Source organism: Capricornis sumatraensis, chromosome 1, assembly GCF_032405125.1.
Source record: "Capricornis sumatraensis isolate serow.1 chromosome 1, serow.2, whole genome shotgun sequence".
Classification (NCBI taxonomy): Eukaryota; Metazoa; Chordata; class Mammalia; order Artiodactyla; family Bovidae; genus Capricornis; species Capricornis sumatraensis.
The window spans coordinates 32,180,797-32,206,748 of NC_091069.1; the positions used below are offsets into that span (position 1 = coordinate 32,180,797).

At 37.9% G+C, this 25,952-nt stretch overlaps 1 protein-coding gene and 1 non-coding gene across 2 annotated transcripts in view; one reads left to right on the forward strand and one right to left on the reverse strand.

The window, feature by feature from the left end:
* NCOA1 (nuclear receptor coactivator 1) overlaps positions 1–25,952 on the forward strand; it is a 106,981-nt gene that overhangs the window by 65,446 nt on the left and 15,583 nt on the right. Inside the window, exons 12-17 of the mRNA XM_068983236.1 lie at positions 1,186–1,303; positions 2,570–2,738; positions 4,071–4,385; positions 10,559–10,660; positions 12,890–13,292; positions 23,073–23,247. Of these exons, the coding sequence (XP_068839337.1) occupies positions 1,186–1,303; positions 2,570–2,738; positions 4,071–4,385; positions 10,559–10,660; positions 12,890–13,292; positions 23,073–23,247 (1,282 nt within the window). The remainder of the gene's footprint in view (positions 1–1,185; positions 1,304–2,569; positions 2,739–4,070; positions 4,386–10,558; positions 10,661–12,889; positions 13,293–23,072; positions 23,248–25,952) is intronic.
* On the reverse strand, positions 4,724–4,795 carry TRNAC-ACA (transfer RNA cysteine (anticodon ACA)). Its single transcript has one exon. It is a non-coding gene; the product is annotated as a tRNA-Cys (tRNA).

The window sequence follows — 25,952 nt, forward strand, 5'->3', positions numbered from 1 at the left end:
TAGTACAGAAGTAATCAAAGCTTTCAAAAAAATTGTATATACTACCGTCTTCCATTGTACTGTAGTGCTCTGCTTGGTTGTGCCCCACTCTTTGCAACCCCAGGAACTGTAGCTCACCAGGTTCTTCTGTCCATGGCATTCTCCAGGCAAGAATACTAGAGTGGGTTGCCATTTCTACTCCAGAAGATCTTCCTGCCCCAAGGATCAAAGCTGCATCTCCTGTGTCTCTTGTATTGGCAGGCGAATTCTTTACCACTACACCGTAAAGCGTAATTCAACCTCTTTTTTTCATTTGTCATCATTATAGACAACAATTATCGTACCATTATTGTACAGCTATATTCTGTTAACCACTGTAGAGTTTTGTCCATTTACTAAATGGCCCCAGTTTGCAGTGCACTTTAGCTTCTGATTCTGCCTTTTATAGAGCATAGTTTATCTTTTACTTGCATCTCTCAAACATTTCATGACAGTAGCACTGTCCCTACTTATAGCATATTATACGCTGGGAGGGATTGGGGGCAGGAGGAGAAGGGGACAACAGAGGATGAGATGGCTGGATGTCATCACCAACTCGATGCACATGAATTTGGGTGAACTCCAGGAGATGGTGATGGACAGGGAGGCCTGGCATGCTGCGATTCATGGGGTCACAAAGAGTTGGACACAACTGAGCAACTGAACTGAATAGGGTATAGACTGAAAGAACAGTTAACTGAAATTGTTATGATCATCTTTAAAATCAGTAATTTCTGAAGAAGTTCTAAGTGATTCTCTTATGGTAATGTATAAAAACCTTTAATGTCACATTTTCTTTGCATTTATTTTGTTTACTTATTTATTTGGTTGTGCTGAGTCTTAGTTGTGGCATGTAGGGTCTAGTTCCCCAACCAGGAATCGAACCTGGGCTCCCCACATTGGGAGCATGGAGTCCTAGCCACTGGACAACCAAGGAAGTCCAGATTCTGTTTGATTCAAAGAACTTTTCTCACCCTTTCATTTACCTGTTATTATGTCACATTCTAGATAGAGTAAGTTTCTGAATAAGTGACCTTTGTATCATTGAGGTAGTATTTTATAGGGGAAATCTCACTCTACTATTTAATATATTGCTTCTGAAAAATATTATCATCTTATCTTCTGTTTTAATACATCCTGACTTCTTACCTTTCTTTCTTTAACCAGGATTACCTGAACTGGAATTAGAAGCAATTGATAACCAGTTTGGACAACCAGGAACTGGTGATCAGATTCCATGGGCAAATAATACAGTGACAGCTGTAAACCAGAATAAGCCAGAAGAGTGAGTAGTACATTTTGTATATTATCAAGTAACAGATACCATCTTCTACAGCAAAGAACTGCTTTTCCCAAACTAGATTCCAGTTTGTATTGGTGTTTTATAGATATTAATGGAAGGTGAAGGTTTAATGAAAGGGATGGGGGAGGACACCAAATCAAACAGATTTATTTACTGCATGACTGAAAGACTAGTGTATATTTTAATTACCAAGAGATTGATATAGTATGCAGCTTTATTTTTCATCTCTTACTTTGCTTTGATTGATTACCATAAAATTTCTGGGACTGGTAGATGAATTGGCCTCAGCACAACTCTATTGCTCTTGAGTTCTTAGTTGTATAATTATTTTGTCCAGCTTTTCTCTTTGTTTGGAGCAAGAATACATAAGAAGGGAAGATACTTTCTACATCTGCCTAGTATCCCCACTTGAGTAGAATTTGATTTCTTAATCCACACAGGTAGCTCTATTCCAACACATATAGTGTATCTCATATATAGCAACCAAAGGGTAACTAGGTAGCATTGAGTGTGAAGCCTTAATTATGACCTCTAGCCTTGTTTACCTTCCCCAAAGAAGAATCCTTATCATTATAGAAGTAGTATTAGTACTAGTGTAATTTTCTATATATCTTTAAGTTTCATGCATCAATTGATATCAGTTGGATTAGACTATGTATTTCCTACATGTGATCAACAATTTGTTGGTTAACACTGAGTGTTGGTTACACTGAGCATTTTTCTAGTTTGATTTCTTTTGTCGTGTTATCAGCATGATTTGATCATCCTTGAAAGTTAAGTAATATATATAATATGTACTGTTTTCATATGGTTCAATTATCAATAATTAATTGCACCTATAGAATATAAATAGAATAAATAGTATAAATTTTTAATTAGACTAAATGATTTTTTTTTTTTTTAGTTTTTGGTTGATTTTTATTTTTTACTTCTATTAAAAATTATTTTCTCTTAACTATGTTTGGTTAATTTTTCAGGCTATTTCTGTAAGCTAACATGAAGAATGTAGAAACAAAGTTCAGTGATTGACAAAATAATTAAAAATATATTCAAGCTGCATACCAAATGTTCATAAATTTCTGCACATTAAGTATAGAAAATTTCATTGCATAAGAATTGGTTTTTAAAAAAATCTCAGCAATTTCCTAGAACTAGATTTGCATATATGTGTATGTATATTTGTATTCTTAAGGTTGAATACTTATTTGGTATATCAGTCTTTATTTTTCTTATCTTTTGATTCTTCAGCCAGTGTATTAGTTCACAATTAGATGAACTTCTCTGTCCACCAACAACAGTCGAAGGAAGAAATGATGAGAAGGCCCTTCTTGAACAGCTGGTATCCTTCCTCAGTGGAAAAGATGAAACTGAACTAGCTGAACTAGACAGAGCTTTGGGAATTGACAAGCTTGTTCAGGTATTTACTACATTTGGCATTTTTTAGATGATGCAGCCCTGTAAAGCTAGAAAATTATTTTTAAGCAAGACCTTTCCATATGACTCTCACTGTATGGTAGCTATTTTATAATTTGCCTTTGTGAAAGTTATCAAAATACATAATAATTAAATAATGGGCTTTTAAAACAAAAAGCCTGTCATAATAATTACAGAGTTATAGCCTTTTACTATGGAACATAATTTTAGAAGCTCTCCCTAGAATAGAATCCAGATTTTATATTATTACTTCTTATTTTAGGACTTAATTTATCCTTCATTCATGCTAGACTTCAGCCTATATGTTCCATGACATTCCAACTTCCAGGTTAGTATTTTTGAGACTCTGGAGTTAAAAAATCAATTTAGTGCATCATGACCAGCATTTTTTTTAATGGATAGAATAATGTAGAATAAAGACTATCAGAATGCAGAAAAAGGGAAAGTTATGTTTTATGAAACTCTGTTATCAGTTACATACACAAACAGTTGGTCATAATTTAAATTATATTTCTTTCAATAAGTAACAGTCAAAAAGTTTGAAAGCCATAGCTCTATGACATTCTGTTAGGTCAGCTTTGAATTTCTTTTCAAACAAGATAAAAGCATGAATTCTATATTTGACATAGAAAAATTAATCCCTCCTTTAGGAATCTACTTCTCATGGTAATCTATTCAATTTAACATTTGTTGATTCTTAGGCTTTACAGTGAGGTTCTTTTCAAACCATTTAGCTTTATTTCAGTGGTTTGGGGCCTTCATTTTAACCATATTTTCATCTCTCTTCGCTGAGATTTTATTTTATTTTTTTTTCTTTTCAAAAATTTTATTGGCATACAGTTGCGTTACAGTGTTGCATTAGAGCCAGGTGTACAGCAATCTGGCCACTCACACACATTTATTCCTTCTTTCTTAGACTCTGTCCTCATATAGGCTATCACAGGATGCTGAGTACAGTGCCCTGTGCTATACACAGGAGTTCTTGGCGGTCATCTATGTTATATATACGTGTTAGTCACACAGCCATGTTCGACTGTCTGGACCCCATGGACTGCAGCCCACCAGGCTCCTCTGTCCATGGAATTCTCCAGACAAGAATACTGGAGTGGGTTGCCATTTCCTTCCCCTTCACTGAGATTTTAAACATTAATCTATTACTCCATTTCAGAAGCAACTTTCATAAGTGATTCCTTTAAGTATTAATAGCAAACTTCTGGAGAGCTTCATATGATCTCAGATCCAAAATTGTATAGAGAAGCATGTCATTCATTGGCAGAAATGTATTTGTAAAATGTTCTGGCTTATTTTCCGACAGGGAGGTGGTTTAGATGTATTATCGGAGAGATTTCCACCACAGCAAGCAACACCACCGTTGATGATGGAAGAAAGACCCAACCTTTATTCCCAGCCTTATTCTTCTCCTTCGCCTACTGCCAATCTCTCTAGCCCTTTCCAAGGCATGGTCAGGCAAAAACCTTCACTGGGGACTATGCCTGTTCAAGTAACACCTCCTCGAGGTGCTTTTTCACCTGGCATGGCCATGCAGCCCAGGCAGACGCTAAACAGACCTCCAGCTGCACCCAACCAACTTAGACTTCAACTTCAGCAACGATTGCAAGGACAACAGCAGGTGAGTACCCTTGTTCTACAGGTGATCCTTTTTAAAGGGATGTGCTAGTAGCTCTATGTAACAAGACAGCCCAAATGCTATTGGATGGACCAAAAGGTTGATGTGAGTTTTCCATAGGATGTTGTGGAAAAATTCAAATGAACTTTTTGGCCAACCCAATGCACTAAAGGTGTTAGGTCCACTCCCAGACCCTTTATGACACAAAAGTGAAGTGAAGTCGCTCAGTCGTGTCCGACTCTTTGCGACCCCATGGACTGTAGCCTACCAGACTCCTCAGTCCATGGGATTTTCCAGGCAAGAGTACTGGAGTGGGTTGCCATTTCCTTCTCCAGGAAATCTTCCCAACCCAGGGATCGAACCTGGGTCTCCTGCATTGTAGGCAGACGCTTTACCGTCTGAGCTACCAGGGAGGCCTTTATGACACAAAAAGTCATCCTTAGTCTGTTCTGATAAGAATAAGGGAGACTCATTCAATTAAAGACTGCTGGCTCATAACAAAGTCCTTTAACACCAAGAGTTTCAAAGCAATTTACTTCCATTTTTTGAGATTAAAAAATATTTAGGATGAGCATCTTGTATAATTATTAAGTTAATAATTTTGAAGCACAGCTTAATTTCTAAAGTAGAGCATCAAGAGATATTGCTGATAAATATTTTCTCTCATGACAAATAATGTGCAGGTGTAATGACATAAATATTTAGGACTGTATAAGCAGCAGTTATAAGGGTGATCATTAAGAACTAGAAACCCAAATAGCTAAAACTATCCTCTGGGAAATGGGACTGGAAATGTAGGTTGTTGCTTCTGTTGTTATTACTCTTTTGTATTTCTTTAGCCATATGTCTGTTTTGCTTTGGATTTTTAAGAAAGCATTTAAAGAAGTTCTCTGGAGCCTTACTAATAGAGGAAGGAAGAGAAGAAGGAGCTGAGTTTATTAGAGCAGCAGCATGATAGAGTTAGCTCTGGTTTCAAGTGCTAGTTCTAACCTTACGCGAGGTGGGTCAGTAGTAAGATTATTTACCATATTAAAGCCTATGATTTCTCATCTTTAAAAAGAGTCTAATAAATAATTCCTTTACCTCTTAGGTGGTATGTGGATTAAATGAGATAACATTAATAGATGTTGTTATTTATTCGCTAAGTCACGTCCCACTCTTTTTCAACCCCATGGATCATAGCCCACCAGGCTCCTCTGTGCATGGGATTTTCCAGGCAAGAATACTGGAGTGGGTTGCCATTTCCTCCTCCAGAGTATCTTCCCAACCCAGGTCAAACTCATGTCCCCTGCATTGTAGGCGGCAGACGGATTCTTTATCCCTGAGCCACCAGGGAAGCCATTAATGGATTTAGATCTTGGATATAAAGCTCTTAACAGAGTGCTTGGCATGTAGTCCCATTTAGTAAATACTCGCTATTATTATGAAATTATATTCAATAAATACAACAAATAATATAGAATGTGCTTCCATACCACTTAAAAAGAGGAAGATGATGAAAGGGAGAAAGAAAGAGATGGCATAAGGTGAAAAACTTTTAATGATAGACTAAAAAGGAATAATTTTTAAATGTTAGTGTGAAATAAAGACACAAAGGGAAATTAAGGGAAGAGAAGGGGAAAAAGAGATACAAAGCGAGGGTATAGTATTAATATGTTCTGAATATTACTTAAGATAAACTGTTTCTTGTTATACCTTGTCATTCAGCACTAGACAACACAAGAATAAGAAATACTTACTAGCTCCCCTGTATTTAATTTTTCACAGAAAATGTTTATGGTGACTGTACCAGGTCCTGAGAGGAATGCAAAGAATAAAGAGATAGACGCAGTTTTCAGAGCTTGTCATCAGCCTGGGGTATTCAAAACTTAGCCCTCTGTATCTTCAGGTTCCACATCTGCAGATTAAACCAACTGTGGTTCAGAAAGAGGTTTTTTGGTTTTGTGTTTTTTTTTTTTAATTCTAGATGAGAAACAAAACTTTGTGGCAATAAAAACTGCTTGATAAAAGAATAAGCTTCCTTAAGGAAATCTTTGTCATGGCAATAATTTACATGGTGACTGAATCAGGATTCTCAGCCTCATCAGTATTAGTGTTTTGAAACTGGGTAATTCTTGTTAAGGGGGTGCTTCTAGTGCAGTGGGGGATGTTTAGCAGCATCCCTTGCCTCTACCCACCAGATACTAAGAGCCGCCCCTCCCCAAGTTGTGATAACCAAAAACGTCTTCATGTATTGCCAACTCTCCTTAATGGGGCAGAATACCCCTGGTTGAGAACTTCTTGACAAGATAATCATCATTTAGGTTTACTGTAGGAGGACTTCTTGCTAAGGCATTGGAAAAAAAATCCATTCAGACAAAGTGACAGCAAGCCTGAATTGTGTGTGTGTGCACACACATGTGTGCATTTTATACACATAGGCTGGGTTTGTGCTTTTCCACTGGGCACAAGCCCCGCATACATCTCCTTTAGTAATACAACAAGCCTGCCAACGAAACCTTTATAGGCTTGCTTTTGAATTTGTGTTACCAGCTCTAACGATTATCAACCTCTCTCCTCCCCACTTCCTAACTAACAAAAATTAGGATTTCAGGGGAGATTACGGACATGCTGATCCTTTTAGGAGAACTTCCTTGGAAGAAGTTGCTGGAAAATGGGTAAAATTTTAGTAATCAGAAAGAAGAGACAGGTCAGAGTGAAATTGTTGTACACAATGTTAGGTTGTACACACAGATAGTCAAGGGAAGGGGAAAATAAGAATTTTTCTGAGGGTAGGAATAGATCATTTTTATTTAACAGAAAGTGCTTGTAGATTGCTGCTTTTAGAACAATTCCTTCTACTTCTAAAAATTACCTATTTATTTTATAAGGTTTTGATTTATTTTTCTAAGGTTGTTTTTTCATTTTTATTACTTCTCATTTTTCCTCTGTCCCCAACCATTTCATTGTCACGTTATCTCACAACGCAAAGAATATATAAAGCTGTCAGTTTGGAATCCCAACTCCCACACTCCTGGAAATGTTACTTTTCTTCACCTGTTTTCATTCCCTGTGTCTTCGGTTTTTAGACTTGCAGTTCCTTCTGCCTTGAGTTTACTCTACTACCCTCTTTGCCACCTGGCATTCTCATCTTTCAAGGTACCATTGAGCTCACTCATGCTCTTGGTCCCTGCCTTCATGTCCTAGGCTAAGTTAGTTGCTGCCCCATGCTGCTGTACATCTCTCTATATATTCAGCCTGTAACTTCTGCATTGCACTGTTTTGTATTGACCTCAACAGGGAATTCCCAGAAAATAGAAATTTACTCACTTTTGTAGGCTTCAAACTTTATTTAGTGTCTTGCATATACCAAGTTTTTTGATAAATCTTTGTAAAACTAATGGTTAATTTAAACTTATGCCTAAGATCTGACATAAGTTTGAGTTTAAGAAGTATGTAGATTTTCAGACTTTTAAGAGCCTGTTTGAATTTTAGAGACATAATATTGGTTATCTTTATTTTTGACGTGATTCTGAATGTTTTATCCTATTCCACAGTACCTGAAAGTTATAATTGTAATATTTATATTATATTGGGCTTCTCCCTCCAAGTCATTTTGTTTTCTAATCTCAGTTCAGTTCAGTTTAGTCGCTCAGTCATGTCCAACTCTTTGCGACCCCATGAATTATTGGAGTCAAAAAATGAATGAAACCAGAGTTAAGAATTGAGCTTGTTAGAGATGAGAGATTTAATCACTATTTACAGCTCTTTGGAGTCTCTTATAAAACTTTCAGAGACTTTCTAGTTTGTAAATACTAAATATTAAATTTTAAATTTTAAATATTAAAATTTATTAAATGTGTTAAATATGAAGATATTAAAATATATTGATAGGTTGACTATAAGAAATTTATAAATTATAAAGTACTATATCAACACAAAACAAGGTTGATATTATTGTTATTATTATATCTCCCTTACCAGTTTATTCATATCAAGTTATTGGACAAGTAATCCTTGAAGCAGTAGATTGTTTATCAGGAAATACCCTTTCTAAGGATGCTTGTTTCGTTACCTGCTAAAGTTAAGGCATACCTCTGATATGGAATCCTGAGCCTGATATAGACAGTATCTTTCAAACTAGTGTACCACAGAAGATTGTTCTAGGAAATAATAATAAATGGCTATATGTCAGAAAAAAAGTTCACAATAAATGATTGCATAGTTTATCCCCTCCTTGGAGCTCCACAATGTGCTTTAACCAATTGAAGGCTCGTAGAATTACTACACTAAAGAAATCTGTTTCACCTTGTGTAACCCATTATTTCCAATGCTTAATACAGCACAGCATGCTATTTTCCTGGCACATCTATTAATATCCTGCAGAACAATGTTCTTTAGAACACCAATTTGGGAAATGCTGGTCTAAAGTATAATTACTTCTTCTAGTTAAATAAATAGTCCATTTTCTCAGACCATTTGTTTCTTACATAATTCTCTCCAACTAATGAAATCACATTGGATTTTTCCCAAATACGTGCCCATCAGACAGGTACCCTGAGTACCAAGTCAGAAGTACCTCAACTTTTCCATTCATCTTCCAGACCTTTAGAGAGTGTTCCCTATGTATATGTACTTTTTTACTCACTACCCTTTAAGACCAAGGCTGATGTTTCTATTTTCTCCATTATTGCACATGTCTGAAATAACTAAATATTAATGAGTTTTTAAAAGCATGATATAAAATAGATAACCAACAAAGACCTACTGTATAGTGCATGCAACTTGTTATGTGGCAGCCTGGATGTGAGGGGAGTTTGGGGGATATATAGTATGGCTGAATCCCTTTACTATTCACATAAAACTGTCACAGCATTGTTAATTGACTATCAGTTAACTTCAGTCACTCAGTCATGTCTGACTCTTTGCAACACCGTGGACTGCAGCACACCAGGCCTTCTTGTCCATCACCAACTCCCGGAGCCTACTCAAACTCATGTCCATCGCGTCCATGATGCCATCCAACCATCTCATCCTCTGTTGTCCCCTTCTCCTCCCACCTTCAAACTTTCCCAGCATCAGGGTCTTTTCCAATGAGTCGGTTCTTCACATCAGGTGGCCCAAAGTACTGGAGTGTCAGCTTCAGCATCAGTCCTTCCAGTGAATATTCAGGACTGATTTCCCTGATTTTCCTGGTTGGATCTCCTTGCAGTCCAAGGGACTCTCAAGAGTCTTCTCCAACACCACAGTTCAAAAGCATCACTTCTTCAGCACTCAGCTTTCTTTATAAGTCCAGCTCTCATATCCATACTTGACTACTGGAAAAAACCATAGCTTTGACTAGATGGACCTTTGTTGGTAAAGTAATGTCTCTACTTTTTAATATGCTGTCTAGGTTGGTCATACCATTTTTTCCAAGGAGCAAGCGTCTTTTAATTTCATGACTGCAGTCACCATCTGCAGTGATTTTGAAGCCCCCCCAAAACTGACTATACCCCAACACAAGATAAAGAGTTTTTAAAATTACAAAAAGATAGCATGATAAACATATTTGTGTGCATATATATATATGTATAAACACTGCAGAACACTAAATATGGCAGAGCATAAAATATTACATAAAATGTAATATATGCATATAGGCATATGTGCATGTACATACATGTGTGTACTTGTATATATATTTATGTGGTGTGTGGATTCTACTTTTAAATGCTCTGCCATATTTAGAGTTCTGTAGGAGAAGGCAATGGCACCCCACTCCAGTACTCTTGCCTGGAAAATCCCATGGACGGAGGAGCCTGGTGGGCTGCAGTCCATGGGGTTGCTAAGAGTTGGACACGACTGAGTGACTTCACTTTCACTTTTCACTTTCATGCATTGGAGAAGGAAATGGCAACCCACTCCAGTGTTCTTGCCTGGAGAATCCCAGGGACGGCGGAGCCTGGTGGGCTGCCGTCTATGGGATCGCACAGAGTCGGACATGACCAAAGCGATTTAGCAGCAGCAGCAGCAGCAGACAGAAAGTATTTGATAAATGTTAGGAATTGCCACCTTTTGGCAAATGTGGGAAATAATCTTACTAAACTTGTGATACTAAAACCTCTTAATAATTAATAAAAAGTTTATGTTACTCTAAAGGGCCATGCTATATGTTTGTATGTAGAAGTTTATCTCATGGTTCTATTTTTCTCTAGTTGATACACCAAAATCGGCAAGCTATCTTGAACCAATTTGCAGCAAATGCTCCTGTTGGCATCAATATGAGATCAGGCATGCAGCAGCAAATTACACCTCAGGTAATGTGAAAAAACCAGGCATTGTTAGTACTTCTCTAACCCAAGTTGTGTTTCTTAGAGTGTTGACTTAGGTGTTTTTGAAATGGTCTGTGAACTTATCTCTTAATGATGTTTGTACTGTAGCTTTCTTTTAGAATGAATTTATAATCAGCTTTTGATACCCCCTACTGATATTTGATCTAAAGCTGAGGATTCTTTGTTTCATTTTATTGTTATTGTTGTCATTGCTATTAGATATCAGATGACTAAGTAGAAAACTCTTATTGCTGTCCTGAATAGTATCAGTAATAAGAAGCCAAGGATATGAAACTGTGTGCACAGTACCTGAAACCTGATCAAAACCCAGTCACATTGCTTAGTTACCTTAACTACCTTGTGTTCTCTGTTGAGTCTGAGCATTAGCATTTTCCATTTTTGTTTTAACAATCCTGTGGGTGAGCTCATAGCCATTGAAATGAAACATAAAAAGAACCAGGTAGCCTTCTAAGTGTGATATAGTCTTTCCTCCTTATTTCTGCACATACTTTAATATTTTTGCTTCAACCACTTTTTTTTTTTTTGGCCGCACCATGTGGCTTGTGGGATCTTAGTTCTCCAGGGATTGAACTTGGGCCCACAGTAGTGAAAACACTTAGTCCCAGCCACTGGACCGCCAGGGAATTCCCTCAACCACTTTTTTTTTTTTTGATTTCCTAACCAGGAACTCAAAAATTAGGGAGATGAGGTATTTTAGAAAGGATTCAGACAAACTTTTCTCCATAAAATGGACCTAGTTGGATTGAGGGCAAATACTAACCAAAAGGATAAATACTGATAGAAGCTCCTGTTAAGCAGCAGATATTGGCGTCTCCATGGATCCAGACTTGGGTTTCTTTGCCTTAAAAGTCTCAGTGGTTAGTTAATGCAAGGGGAAATCGGTTATAAGGAAACAAAACCCCACTGTTGGAATTCACATAAAGACAACTTATGTTAAGAAGTCATATGTCAGTTTCTTCCATATTGGGCTACTTCTGGTTGGCAAGTTTCATTTTTATGAAGCTGTATGCTTTAATCAGCTCCTCGACCTGAATGGACATTTTCTGAGGAAAGATTTGTTGACATGCCATGTTGCTTTGCAAGGTAGCCCAAACTGCTACTGCTACCGCTACTGCTCAGTTGCCTTGGTCGTATCCGACTCTGTGTGACCCCAGAGATGGCAACCCACCAGGCTCCCCCATCCCTGGGATTCTCCAGGCAAGAACACTGGAGTGGGTTGCCATTTCCTTCTCCAATGCATGAAAGTGAAAAGTGAAAGTGAAGTCGCTCAGTCGTGTCCGACTCCTAGCGACCCCATGGACTGCAGCCTACCGGGCTCCTCCGTCCATGGGATTTTCCAGGCAAGAGTACTGGAGTGGGGTGCTGTTGCCTTCTCTGAAGGTAGCCCAAAAGGAGACTTCAAACTAATTGTAGCACTTCTTTCATCATTCATAATATTATAGCTATTAAAACATTTACTCTAATGCCTGGAGTAGTCTCATACTGCAACAATGCTATAAAATACCAGGGTTCATTTATTTCTGCGTATTATTTTGTTTCTAATTAAAGATTTTCTTTTTAAGTGACTATTTGTTTGGCCTTGGATCCTAGATTTCTGATTCTTCCTTTTCTAATGGTATTTGTAAGGTTTTCCTAATTGTAAAGATAATGTACATTCATTATAGATAATTTGGAAAAAAAATAAAAGTATAATGAAAATTGAAATCATCTATAATCACATATTATTCATTTAAGTTAAGTGGAATAAATGATCTCCATGAGAAAAGAGAAAACTAGTATCCTCCATACTAGAAACGTGGTAAATTTTGTGGAAATGAAAAGAAGTCCCCTAGTAACCTAATGCCAGATAAGATAGAAATCAGCAAGCACATTTTCTCTCTCTTCTCTATGGTCTTCATGTTTCTCTTAACTGGTTTCATGACCTATATTATAGTATTAATCAATATATGTTTTCTTTGACTTTTCTCAGTCCTGTTTGACTTTAATATGTAAAATGTACTTAATTCATTTTCTCTCCTGGGAATGTTATTTAAGAGGTTTTTTTCCTTTTTCTGTTTTAGTTTGCCTTGTACACTGATAATTGCTGCATATTCTGTTGCTCCAAGCTAGTAGGCTTTATCCTGTAAGCTTTCCAAGGTAAGGGGTAATCATAATAATATTAATAAGCGAAGATTTTTTTTCTCTCTTTTTTAGCCACCCCTGAATGCCCAGATGTTGGCACAGCGCCAGCGGGAGTTATATAGTCAACAGCACCGACAGAGGCAGCTAATACAGCAGCAAAGAGCCATGCTCATGAGGCAACAAAGCTTTGGGAACAACCTCCCTCCCTCATCTGGACTGCCAGTTCAAATGGGGAACCCCCGTCTTCCTCAGGGTGCTCCACAGCAATTCCCCTACCCACCAAACTATGGTACAAATCCAGGAACCCCACCTGCCTCTACCAGCCCTTTTTCACAACTGGCAGCAAATCCCGAGGCGCCCTTGGCCAACCGCAGCAGCATGGTGAACAGAGGCATGACAGGAAACATGGGTGGGCAGTTTGGCACTGGAATCACTCCTCAGATGCAGCAGAACGTCTTCCAGTACCCAGGATCAGGTATGAGGATTTATGTTGCTTTTGTATGTACAGTTGGCCCTCGGTAGCCATGGATTTCATATCTGTAGATTCAACCAACCCCAGTGGAAAATATCCACCCCCACCAAAAAAAAAATTCCAGAAAGCTCCTCAAAGCAAAACTTGAATTCCCTGCACCCTGGGAACTATTTATATCGTTTTTACATAGCATTTACATGTATTAGGTATCAAAAGTGACCTAGAGATGATTTATGGAGGGATGTGCATGGGTTCTATTTCCCCATTTTATCTAAGGTACTTGAGCATCGTGGATTTTTGTATCTATGAGGGTCCTGAAACCAATCCCCCAGGGATATGAAAGGATGACTGTACCACATCAGGCTCAGGTCTCTCTCTTCATGTGTGTTTTCAGTTCACTGACACTGAGGCAGTTTGCTGAAGAGGAAAGATGCTGAGGGAGTTCCCTGGTGGCCTAGAGGTTAGGACTGGGGCTTTCACTGGCGTGGCCTGGATGAACTGAGATCCCACAAGGCACTGACACAGGGGTCAGGAGATCCAAGCTCTAGGCTTAGCTCTTGGTACCAAATGGTTGAGTGGTTTGAGGCTTCTCTCTTCCATAGCTAAGGACCTGTCTGACATTAAAATTTTTAACATTTTGTCTGCAAAGCACATTTTTACTGTCTTACTTTCTCTCATGGATCCCTGTAAATGAAAGTCCATGTCAGACGGTGGGTATAAATACATAGGCTCAAAATTTGCATACAGATGTTTTAATATCTTGGAATTTGTTTTTGATAGTTTACATAGGGATTGTCAGTCTTCACAGATTATCTCAGACCTCTCATTGGTGTCTCCACTCTTAGCTTCTTAGGTTGTAAGTTATTCCTCTGAAATATCAGGCAACTTTTTGGCTTCCAAAAGCTTTGTTCTTTTTTAAATTTTTTATTTGCACTATCTCTCTCCTGTTTCATCTGTCCTGTTGTTGTTGTTTGGTCGCTCAGTTGTGTCTGACTCTTTGCGACCCATGGACTGCAGCACGCCAGGCCTCCCTGTCCTTCATCTCCCAGAGACTACTCAAACTCATGTCCTTTGAGTCGGAGATGCCATTTAACCATCTCGTCCTCTGTCATCCCCTTCTCCTGCCTTCAGTCTTTCCCAGCATCAGGGTCTTTTCAAATGAGTCAGCTCTTCACATCAGTGGCCAGAGTATTGGAGTTTAAGCTTCAGAATCAGTCCTTCCAGTGAATATTCAGGATTGATTTCCTTTAGGATTGACTGGTTTGCTCTCCTTGCAGTTCAAGGGACTCTCAAGAGTCTTCTCCAACACCACAGTTCAAAAGCACTCCTTTGTCCTAGGTTATGATATCTTTTTTGATTTTTCTATCACTTGGAGATTCTAATTAGTAGTGGCAATAAAACACATTGACTAATCTACCAGGTTTAAATAAACTTTGATGCTAAATTAATGGCAGGTTTCTGTAAAAAAAAAAAAGTTGAAATCCATTTATTTTATAAATGAAAGAAAAATTTTCATTCTGCTTCAAAATGAATTTCAATGAGAAGTCTGCTGTTTGACTTTGAATAAAATGTTGAAGCTATATAGAGATTTTTTCACATGGCAGTATGCTTATCAACTTTGACAGCCAAATCAATTTAGACTTTTTATTCTGGTGGCAACAAGTGCTGAAATTCTTTTGACTGTTAAATTAAGTATCTGGGGAGACATGTGTCAAAGAGCATCAGAATTCTCTAAGACATTTTAATCAAAATTAAGCCATATCAGTTTCTTTGTCCTCAAGACAATGAAGTCATCTTTGGCTGGTTTATATCACTTACACTATATGTGTGGGCAAGAAAAGGATTATAAATCGGTATCTTAATTATAAGATTGTCTGTCTGAACAGGAATGGCTTTCAGAAGAGTTGTATTTTCCTGTCTTTTTTTTTTTTCTTTTCTTGTATCTTTGATTTCTCTATGCAAAGAATCTGACGCGGTTCCTTCACCTTATTCTAGCCTACAGAAGTACTTCCTTCAGCATTAGAAGTCTTATGTAGTTAAGTTTTATGTAGTTTCCCCACTGCTCTTCCAAAATGACAGCTTAGCCAAAACAGCAAATAGATTCTTAGTAGCATTTTTGACATTGATTGTAGAGCTTTAAATCAAAAGATTTATTTCATTCATTGGGGAAAAAATAACTACAGATAAGCCAAACATTAATAAATTCCCCAGTAAAACTCTCTTTTTAAAAAATAAGGTATTTACTGTACTTCTCAAAAAACTAAAAATAAAACTACCATGTGACCCAGCAGTTCCCCTCAGTTCAGTTCAGTTCAGTCGCTCAGTCGTGTCTGACTCTTTGCGACCCCATGAATCTCAACACACCAGGCCTCCCTGTCCATCACCGACTCCCAGAGTTCACTCAGACTCACGTCTATCGCGTCAGTGATGCCATCCAGCCATCTCATCCTCTGTCGTCCCCTTCTCCTCCTGCCCCCGATCCCTCCCAGCATCAGAGTCTTTTCCAATGAGTCAACTCTTCGCATGAGGTGGCCAAAGTACTGGAGTTTCAGCTTTAGCATCATTCCTTCCAAAGAAATCCCAGGGCTGATGTCCTTCAGAATGGACTGGTTGGATCTCCTTGCAGTCCAAGGGACTCTCAAGAGTCTTCTCCAACACCACAGTTCAAAAGCATCAATTCTTCAGTGCTCAGCCTTCTTCACAGTCCAACTCTTATCTGTTATCTGGAAAAAAGAAAACACTAATTTGAAAAGATACATGCACTCCAATGTTCATAGCAACTTTGTTTTCCATAGCCAAGATATTGAAACAACCTAAATGTCCATCAACAGATGAGTGGATGAAGAGGGCGTGGTATTATGTATACAGTGGAATACTACTTGGCCATAAGAAATATAATGAAATGTTGCCATTTGCAACATGGATGGACTTGGAGGCTATTTTGCTAAGTGAAATAAGTCAAACAGAGAAAGACAAATATTGTGTGATATATCAGTTACCAGTAGAATCTAAAAAAAACAAATTAGTGAATATAAAAAGAACAACAATGACAAAACCAGATACATATGTAGAAACCATTAGTGGTTACCAGTGGGGAGAGGGAAGGAGGAAGGGGCAAGTTAGGGGCAAGGCAAAAGCTACTATGTATAAAATAAGCTACAAAGATGCCTTGTACATCACAGGGAATTTAACCAATATTTTATCATGATTATAAATATATAACCTCTTAGAATTGTGAATCCTGTGTTGTTCACCTGAAACTTATATAGTATTATACAACTATACTTCAATTAAAAATTAACTAATTAAAAAAAACAGTTCTATAAATGTTCAGTTTTGATCTTTAATGCTTCATCTCTGGAAAGCCAAGAAAGGAGGACTTCTATCCTGTTACTGTTTCTTTTTTAAAAAAATATTTATTTGGCTGTACTGGGTCTTAGTTACAGCATGCAGGATCTAGTTCCCTGACCAGGGATCAAACCCAGGCCCCCTGAAGTGGGCGCACAGTCTTAGCTGCTGGGCCACCAGGGAAGTCCCCTGCTCCTATTTATTGACAAAGCCACCTGGAAAAGTGGTGATCCAAAACCCCTTTTCCTTTGAAGCTGACACGATTTCCCTCAGGGTTGTGGATCACATCTTGATCTCTTGCAAATTCTGTGTAGAACACAGTGATCAAGATGAGTGGGTAGAACTTCCTTCTTCTCCAGGCAGTGTAACCAGATGTGTTACTACCCATTGTAAGTGCTCTATCTGGTACCTGGATTTTTCTTGCAGTCCAGCTTTTGATTGACAAAAAATGCTTTTCACAAAATAAGATTTAAAACAAAAATAAAGTTAGTATTTGTACTACAAACAAACCCCAGAAGCTAGGTACAGTGGAGAGAGTAACGGTTTCATCCAGTTGCATTTTGAAATGAAATGGCAGAGCTTTCAGGTCTTCCATGGAAAAAACAAAAGCACAGAGAAAAATTTTTTTATTTTTCTGGAGAGCATAAAAACATTTAAAGGTGCAATATTTTAAATATTTTCTATTGCTCTAAATTATAAGCTTGCTCTAAGTTTCTTTTTTTCTTTTTTTTGCTCTAAGGTTCTTAACAAGCTGGTAGAAAGCTTCGAGACCAGGTTTTATGTTGGTACAAGTTCAAGTTCTAGAGAAATTCTAACCCTTTCAAATCGAGCCTTCTCCAAAAACAGAAAAAAACCACCACATGTTTTTCTAAATAAAGTTGTATTAGAACACAGCCATGCTCATTAGTTTACATATTGTCTGTAGCTGACTTCACACATTAGAGTCAAGTAGTTCATACAGAAATGTTATGACCTGCAAAACTGAAAATCTTAACTATCTGAGCCCTTTGTGGAAAAAGTTTGCTGACCCCTGTGTTAATCAATGATAGTAAAACCAAAGGATGAATAAATTAATTTTGCTTTAGTCCTTTGTCTTGGCATTTTCAACTTGCTGTTTATTATTGTTGTTTAGTTGCTAAGTCATGCCTGACTCTTTTGCGACCCCATGAATTGTAGCCTGCCAGGCTCCTCTGTCCATGGGATTTCCCAGGCAAGAATGGGTTGCCGTTTCCTTCTCCAGGGAATATTCCTGACCAAGGGACAAACCCATGTCTCCTGCATTGACAGGCAGGTTCTTTACAACTGAGCCACAAGGGAATCCCACAGCTTAATATAGGCCCAGAATAAATGAAGGAACGTAGGTAATAATAATGACAGAGCATGCTTTCTTTTATTTCTGAAAACAGAAAATTTTTCTAGACTATTGTGCCATAAGGATGAGTGCATAAGAACAGGATTAGAAATTTAAAATTTATTATCTACTGTGGTAATTTCCAAAGAAAATATGAGGGAAATTTAAAAAGAAACTTTTGTACCTATTTCATGGATTCTTTGGAGCCAATCCGGAGCTCCCTTTTCTGTGAACTATAGTAAACGTGCTACTTGCGCTCACTCCTGAGTGACCTCATCTACTCCTGTGGCTTCAGTGAGTTCTTTATGCCAATGACTCTCTATCTAGCTCTAAACCAGATCACTCAGCTCATGTGTACTGCTGTCTGCTGGACAGACATTCTTGAATTTTCCACCAGGACCCAAACTTGGCCAGAGCTAGATTCATCAGCTCCATTTCCCCTTCCCTCCATGTCTCCATGTTCCACCTTCACAAACCTCTCAAGTTTCAAGAAAGAATACATACCTTGCTCTCTCTTCTAGACTTTTGTGTATCCTCTATCTAAAATGTCCTTCCCTCACCTGGCTCACTCCTGTTCCTCCCTCCCCTCAGAGGTATCTCCTCAAGGAAACCCTCCCTGACTCTCCCAATTATAAGCATTCACCACCCTGTCTTATAGCCACTTGTTTATCAGCTGCCTTTCTTTTTAAACAGCTCACACTTCCTTGAGTGAGCTAAGTGTGACCTTTGAAATCTTGGTTTCTCAGGTGCTTAGCACAGTGGTCTGGTGGGGAAAGCAGATGCTCAATGAGTCTTTCAAGAGAAAAATAAATCCTAATTCTGGTTGCCGCTGCCAGATGGCTGTGATGCTGTTTACGCTCCAGCAGGGAGACTTAGCATAATCAAAGATAGAATTGTAGAATTTTTAAACTAGAAGGAACAGATGTCTGGTCCAAGAAATCCAAGGTCCAGTGTAGTGACAGAACTGGGACCAGAACTCTACCCCTCCAAGTTTTTTATTCACTGGACTGGTTCTTGCTACTAAAACTAGGTCATCTGATAAAGAAAACGTGGGCAGTTAGAATGTGAAATGAGGCCAGAAAAAAAAAAAAAGTAAAAAAGCTTGCTAATGTACTTACAATCTTATTTATTGTTTATCTTTGATCCCACAGAATAATATTCACAATATGTTAAGCATCTCTCCCCTCACATATATTTTTTCCTGAAAGAAATTCTTTTATCATAAATAAAATTTAAAATGCATTAGGAACAGATAAATATTTTTTTAAGGATCATAACTAGAATAGTTAAAATTTAAAATGTAGAATTAATCAGACAGTTGATATAAAACTGAAGATGATGGGTGTGGAAAACCCACCCTCTAGAGTCATAAATGAAAATAATAATTTCTGTATATATTCTAAGTGAAGAATTATTTACCAGACATTAAATTATATATAGAGGAGGCAACAAGGAAAAAATATGTAGCTTTAGTTATATAAATTTTACCAAGAAGACAAGTAGCTAAACATTTAGTGAAAGAAAAAATTCAGAAAGTCCAAAGTTGGCTAAACTTTCACAGAGAATTTAAGATACTTTTTAAAAATTGTAGCCTATAAAAAGCAACAGTGAATAAAGTAACTACATCTCTGGCCAGATTAACCAAACAAAGAGAGAAGTCTTTGTATTAATAATGACAGAACACAAAATATTATACAGGAACCTGTAATTATGTTTACAAGGAGACATTTAAGGGCATAGAAACATGCTTATGGTATAATGATAAGGGAAAGAAGCAGTCCACAAAGTTATGCAAGACTTCATAGAGGAAGATTTGAATGAATTATACTAAATTATGGGTAATCACATTACGATATTCTTTTTTTTTTCTGCACCTTTATAACTTTCTCTACCTCAGTAGTATTTAACTGTGAAATATTTGGTCAGAAAAAAAAAAAAAAGCACAAAGTGCTAATGTAACAGAAAACATCTGAAGAAGCTCGTTTTTTCTTTTTTAAATTGTTGTCAGCTTCCACTTTTGGTCGTGGAGTCATAGGGACAAGATTTACTCTTCCCTCTGAAACAAACCAAAAATTGGACAATAGTTGTAGAAATTGTCCGGGCTCTGCTGTAGGAAGGGGAGAGCCAGCAGAAGCCAGTGGTTTCCCATAGTTGAGGTAGTGGCACTTAGAGTCTGGGAAAGCCAAGGCAGCTAGAGTAAACAGTACCACAGAGAAGAGAACCACAAAGAGAGAGAACCACGGGGATGTACAGAAGGTCCTGCTCAGGTCTTACGTTGAGAACTGATCAGTGTTTGTGTGTGCCTGTACACAAATCAAGGCCAGGGAAAACCACCCAAAAAGAACTGAAGGAGCATCTTCAGAGTTCACACAGGGCCAGTTCCTCTTTCCACCAACCAGAATAGAAAACCTCAAAATTCATGAGTGTCAAGTAAAACACTCAGAAATGTTTGTACCTCAGTAGCAGGGCAAAATAAGCACCAGACTAAACTTTGCTCTTGTTGCTCTAGGCCCAGTACCCAAAAGAATTAAAACTGTTACCATGTAGCCTACCCATGACCCAGACAAAGGTCAAAAATAAGTTTAAAAGATTTTTAAAAATCTAGCACCTAACAGGGTAAAATTCACAAACCCTGGAAGCTGATTTTTTTTTTTAATTATCAGACGTGCAAAGATACAGGAGAATAAAACCAATAACAAGAAGAAAAATGAGTCATCCAAACCAACCCAGAAATTACACAGGTGATAGAATTAAAAGTTATAAATTATGCATTCTGTATGTTAATGAATCTAGAGGAAGTCTTAAATGTGTTAACTAAAGGTATGAAACATATAAATAAAACCAAAATCAAACTTCTGGAGATAAAAACTACAGTGTGTGAGATGAAAAATATACTGGACAGGATAAGCAGCAGATTAGACCTTATAAAAGGAAAGTTAGTGAACTTGAAGATACAACAATGGAAAACTATACATAGTGAAATCAGGAAAAAAATTGAAAAGACAGTAATTTGCTCCAAATTGATCTTATAATTACACTATTCTTATCTGAATATCAACATGCTTTTTTGAGAAACTGACAAGCTTCTGCTAAAATTTATGTGGGAATGTAAAGGACCTAGAATAGCCAAGACAGTTTTGCAAATTCAGAACAAAGTTGGATGAGTACCAGTTTCAGAAGTTATTAATACAACAATCAAGACAGTGTAGTATTAGAACGAGTATAGATATAGATCAAAAGAAGAAGAGGGCTGCAGAGGATGAGATGGTTAGATCACATCACCAACTCAATGGACATGAATTTGAGCACACTTTAGGAGTTAGTGAAGGACAGGGAAGCCTGGTGTGCTGCAGTCCATGGGGTCACAAAGAGCTGCACATGACTTAGCGACTGAACAACAAGAAACATATAGATTACTATAACAGAATAAAAAGTCCAATTATAAACCTTTACTTTTATGGTCAGTTGATTTTCAACAGCTATATCAATGGCTGCTAATAAGCACTATCTTGAATAAAAAGGAACAAACTACTGATTGATGCCACAGAATGGTTGAACCCCAGAAATATTAATACTGAGTGAAAGATGCCAGGTACAAAAGACCTCAGGTATATGAATGGTTTCCAATGAAAGGCAAATCTGTAGGGACAGAAAGCAGATCAATAGTTGCCTGAGGTTAGAGGTGGGTATGGGCGTTCACCACAAACAAGCACAGGGAAATTTAAGATGTGGTAAAAATATCTAAGCTGGATGGTGGTGATGGTTGTACAACTCAATAATTTTACTAAAACTCTGACTTATGCAATTCAATAGGTGAATTTGATGCTATATACATTGTGTGTGTGTGTGTGTGCTTAGTCGCTCAATCATGTCCGACTCTTTACAACACCATAGACTGTAACCTGCCAGGCTCCTCTGTCCATGGAGATTCTCTAGGCAAGAATACTAGAATGGGTTGCCATGCCCTCCTCCAGGGGCTCTTCCCAACCCAGGGATCGAACCCAGGTCTCCCACATTACAGGCGGATTCTTTACCAACTGAGTCACCAGGGAGGCCCAAGCAGACTGGATTGGGTAGCCTATCCCTTCTCCAGGAGATCATCCCAATCCAGGAATTGAACCGGGGTCTCCTGCCTTGCAGGCAGATTCTTTACCAGCTGAGTTACCAGGGAAGCCCGCTAAATAGATTACATCTCAGTAAAGCTTGGGGAAAAACAAAAAGAGCCCATAAAGAAGAAGAGCCCATAAAGACAACTGAGGAGAAGGAGATAACAAAACTTTCTCACTTTTCATTTCATACATGGGTTTTTCTTAGACCTTTTTTCCTCTTCAACTTATATTTTAAGCTTAAAAAAATTTTTTTTATTGATATATAATTGACAGCATTATATGAGTTTCAGGTGTACAACATGATGATTTGATATTTATGTGTGTTGCAAAATGATCACCACAGTAAGTCCGGTTAACATCCATTACTGTACATAGTTAGAAATTTTTTTCTCATGATGAAAACTTCCAAGATCCACTCTAGCTACTTTCAGATATACATTACAGTATTATTAACTGTAGTCACTATGCTATACATTACATCCCCAGGACTTAGTCATTTTTTTCTTCCAGTTTGAGATATAAGTGACATAGAACACTGTATGAGTTTAAGGTGTACAGCATAATGGTTTGACTTACATATGTCATGAGATGTTTATCAAAATTTAGTGAACATCTTCCCTAGCCTTTCTACTTATTTTTTATTATAAAAGAAATCTTTTATGTGTGCTCAGATTTGTTTTTGATACTTAAAAATTCATGTAGTCAGAAAAGAACAGAAAAGAAAATCATGTGTAATCATGGTACCCAGATTAATATCTTAGTGAATGGAAATGTTCTTCCAAATCTCTTTTACATGTTTATTTATCTGTTTATACTAAAATTTCCTGTTTTGTTTTTGAGAGACAGAAATCTTTTCCTTACTCTGTTGAACAGGCTGTTTCTACCTATGTTATGACAGACCCTTCTGGATTGTTTTTTTATGGTGTTGATAAATGTATAGTGTATTCACATAAATTAATTTGTGTCAATTTGTAGGAATGGTTCCCCAAGGTGAGGCCAACTTTGCTCCATCTCTAAGCCCTGGGAGCTCCATGGTGCCGATGCCAATTCCTCCTCCTCAGAGCTCTCTGCTCCAGCAGACTCCGCCCACTTCTGGCTACCAGTCACCAGACATGAAGGCCTGGCAGCAAGGAGCAATGGGAAACAACAAGTAAGGGGCAGCTTTTGTATATGAGCATCCCAATACTCCACAGCACGTGAGAACAGATACGCCTTCAGAATCCAAATAGAAGATTATTAGCTTCTATCCATTTGCAGATTCAAAGAACTGAATTTTATGTTGACAAATAGCGTCTTTTAAGTCCTTTAAGTTTAAAGTCAATTTTAAAGCAAATACATATGTTTTTAGTACAGAAAAGTACTGTAGTGGCCCCAAACCTTTTTGTCCCACTCCCCAGTGCATCTAAAGAATACGCCCGACTCCTTTAAGTAACAGAGCTTCCCTGGGACAAAGGTAGGAATGAGTACTTTTTAAAAAGTCAGTCTTTGCAAAAACACTTAAAAATCTAAAGCAAGAATGGCAAAATGTTAGAGTTCACTGGAGCTGAATAGTGGGCATGTGAGTTTCACTCTTGGTATGTTTGAAGGATTTCATAGCAACCGCAAAGGTTTTAAGTCTTCTAAGGTCATTCTGCTTTATCTGGCTTTTTGAATCTCTAGATTTTCAGTGGCCTCATTTTACCCATTTTACTTAGAATTATCTTACTAAAGTCATTTTCCTCCCAAATTGTGGCTGCTAAACTTTTCACACATCACTTGAGTTTTATAAGTGTTTTAATTTGGGTGTGTCTTGGTTCTAAATGACAGGGAAGCCGTTTGATCTGACAACATAATAAGTAAGGTAATTAATGTTGAAAACTTAAGACCATATTCTCTCAAAGTTCATTGAAAGGTGAGAGAGGAAACTTCCTGTTAGAGAACTGTGTAGCTCTCCGTGAGGACTGGTGTCAGCTAGGTAGAAATAGAACTGTCTGTGTGATGTGCAAGAACTTAGTCTCCTAGTGTGTTCTAATCCCAGCTTCTTGAACTCACTTTAGGTTCCGTGGCCCATCATTATAATTACTCCCTAACAGGCATTCTCAGCCCTCTTGCCCAGCCCTCCGTCTGTTGCTGTTATGCCTAGCAAAATGTTCCCTAATGGAATCTAACGAAACGCTTGCTCCATACCTACGCCTGATCATTTACATGTGCCTTGAGGAAAAAAAACAATGCAGTAATGGTGACAGATCTGCTCACCTTTGCAGTTAAATTCCTTCCTCTCTTTCCATTCCGTATTGAATCTGTCAGGCTTTCATCCCAGTCATTCCACCAAAAGTATTCTTATCAAAGTCTTTACTGTCCTTTACAGTACCAAATGCAGTGAGCATTGATAGCACTTGACATATTCGAGCACTTACTCTTGAAGCTCTTTCTTCATTTGGTTTGTGGAACAGCTCTCTCTTAAGAAAGGTGACTCACCTCCTAACTCTCAGTCTCTTCTGCTGGGTCTTTCTTCCTCATCTCTCGGACCTCTGCTTTAGGACCTCAGAGCTCATTCTAGGACCTCTTCCTCACATCCACTTCCTCCCTTGATTATATCTTCCAATCTTACTGATGATACATGCTTATCTCTATGTTTATGATTCCCAGATTTAGGTCACTAGCCCAGATTTCTGTCCTAAACACCATACCATATATATAGCAGCCTAATGGACAGCTCCACTTAGAAATCTAATAGGCATCTCAAACTTAACATGACAATAACTAAAGTAATATTCTTCCCCAAACCTGCGCGACTCATACTTCTTTCACATCTCAGTAAACAGTTCCATTCTTCCAGTTATTCAGAAGAAGACCTTTTTTCTTTCTCTCACATCCCATATCCATCAGGAAATCACATGAGCTTCTTAGCAGCTCTCATTCTTTACCTGCCCCACTTGTATACTTTAGCGCAAGCCAACATCATCCTTTTTCTGGACCACTGCAGTGACCTCCTGTCTCCTGCTTCCACCCTTGCTCCACTACAGTTTCGTCTGCACATTGTGATGCTTTTAAAACATGAGGCAAGATATCAGTCCTTTACTCAAAACATGCCAGCTTATTCAAAATACAATATAGGGCCTGTGACACCCTGCATAATCCTGCTCCTGGGTACCTCTCTGACCTCATCTGTATTCTCATCACTCACTCTGCCATAGTGGCTTCTGTTTATTCTTCTGTTCCTCAGATATGCCAAGTACATTACATACTCAGGCCTTTGCATTTTTAAATCCCTCTGCTGGAATCTTCTTCTCTCAGTAGCCACATGGTTTTCTCTCTCATGCTTCAAGTCTCACCTTATTAGACATAGATATTGAATGTCACCATTTTAGACTTCCCTTACCGTCATTTCTAAACACCATTTCCCACTCTTTGGTCCCTCCATTTCCTTCTTTATATCTCTTTATTATGCTTAACATCTGACATATTGTGTTAGTCTCTTTATGGTATGTCTCCTCCAGCTGAAATATAAACCTCAGAAGAACAAGGACTTTGTATCTGTTTACTTCTGTATGCCCATCCTTTAAGACACATGAGCACATCTGTTGAAGAAATGAGTGCAGAGATTCCCTGTTCCTCAGTCATATTTTGGGTTCTCATTCAAATATAGACTTGAGTTTTTGTTGTACTTTAGCTGTTTGTGTGAACTTTGACTTTCTCAAATCATTTGAGAAAGAAAATAGTTATCACTAACTTTTCAAACATTCATACTTGCTTATTTAGTTCATGTATAAAAGCTTATTAATCAACACAGGCAGCATATAATTTGTGATCCCTCACTGTCTCTTTTGCACAGTGCAAGATACCACAAGACACTGGGGGAAATAGCCCTTGTTG